Source organism: Poecilia reticulata, unplaced genomic scaffold, assembly GCF_000633615.1.
Source record: "Poecilia reticulata strain Guanapo unplaced genomic scaffold, Guppy_female_1.0+MT scaffold_125, whole genome shotgun sequence".
Lineage (NCBI taxonomy): Eukaryota > Metazoa > Chordata > Actinopteri > Cyprinodontiformes > Poeciliidae > Poecilia > Poecilia reticulata.
Genome location: NW_007615013.1, coordinates 1,455,104 through 1,455,985, shown reverse-complemented (window position 1 = coordinate 1,455,985; position 882 = coordinate 1,455,104). Strand labels below are relative to the sequence as shown.

General features: G+C 52.4%; 1 protein-coding gene across 1 annotated transcript in view; it reads right to left on the bottom strand.

Annotated features, from left to right (window-relative positions):
- LOC103459830 (UPF0606 protein KIAA1549) overlaps positions 1-882 on the bottom strand; it is a 20,272-nt gene extending 19,390 nt beyond the window's left edge. The window contains 2 exon segments of the mRNA XM_017302972.1: positions 230-432; positions 434-882. Coding sequence (XP_017158461.1) covers positions 230-432; positions 434-486 — 256 coding nt within the window. The 5' untranslated portion in view covers positions 487-882.

Here is an 882-nt window from a genome sequence, read left to right as displayed (position 1 = left end):
ACCGACAGCGTGTGTGTGTGTGTGTGTGTGTGTGTGTGTGTGTGTGCGTGCGTGCGTGCGTGCGTGCGTGCGTGCGTGCGTGTGTGTGTGTGTGTGTGAGGACAGAGTGAGTCAGTGATGTGGGAGGATTGACAACATGAACATAAAATCAGAAATAGAAACAGATTCCAGATTCTTCTTCTGGAGGCCACAACACCAACTAGCAGCAGTTTGAAGAAATGCAGTTTACCTGCAGCAGGTGAGCTTGTGGTCGTCATGGAAACCAGTGTGCCAGCCACCAGAAACAGCACAGCGAGCGTTTGTGTGGCTCGGGGGTCCATTCCGGTCCCGGTCCCGAAGCTGGAGCCCAGCAGGATCACAAGGTCCGACATCCTCAGAGGGCCGGCGGTCTGACGGGGACGCTGGGAGCCGAGGGCCCGACAGGAGGACCTGCAGCAGGAGACACTCACCTGACTCACCTGCCCTCAATACAGGACGCGTTGTCATAGCAACAACTCGTCCTGATGGTTTTCCAGAGGTTTTAAAGCCAAACCAAACGAAGCCAAGGCTGTTTGCACATCTTACAACTTCCTGTTGACCTTTCACTGACCTCCAGAGAAAAAGGTCCAGAGGTTCTGCTCACCCTAACCCGACTGAACCTGGAGTCTGCAACAGAACCATATAAAGGTTCTGGCAGCAACACCAACGTTGCTCATGGAAACTGCAGCAACTGTGATGTCATCAGGTCAATCTGGTCCAAGGAGCAGACGTTTCTCCAATCAGGTGTGCCTAATAAAGTGGCCAGTGAGAGGATATCTGGACCTGGTGAACCGGGCCAAAGTTCTGCTTCTCTGAAGGTCCAAAAGGCGTCAAGTTAACATTTTAACAAGTTACACAAAAATC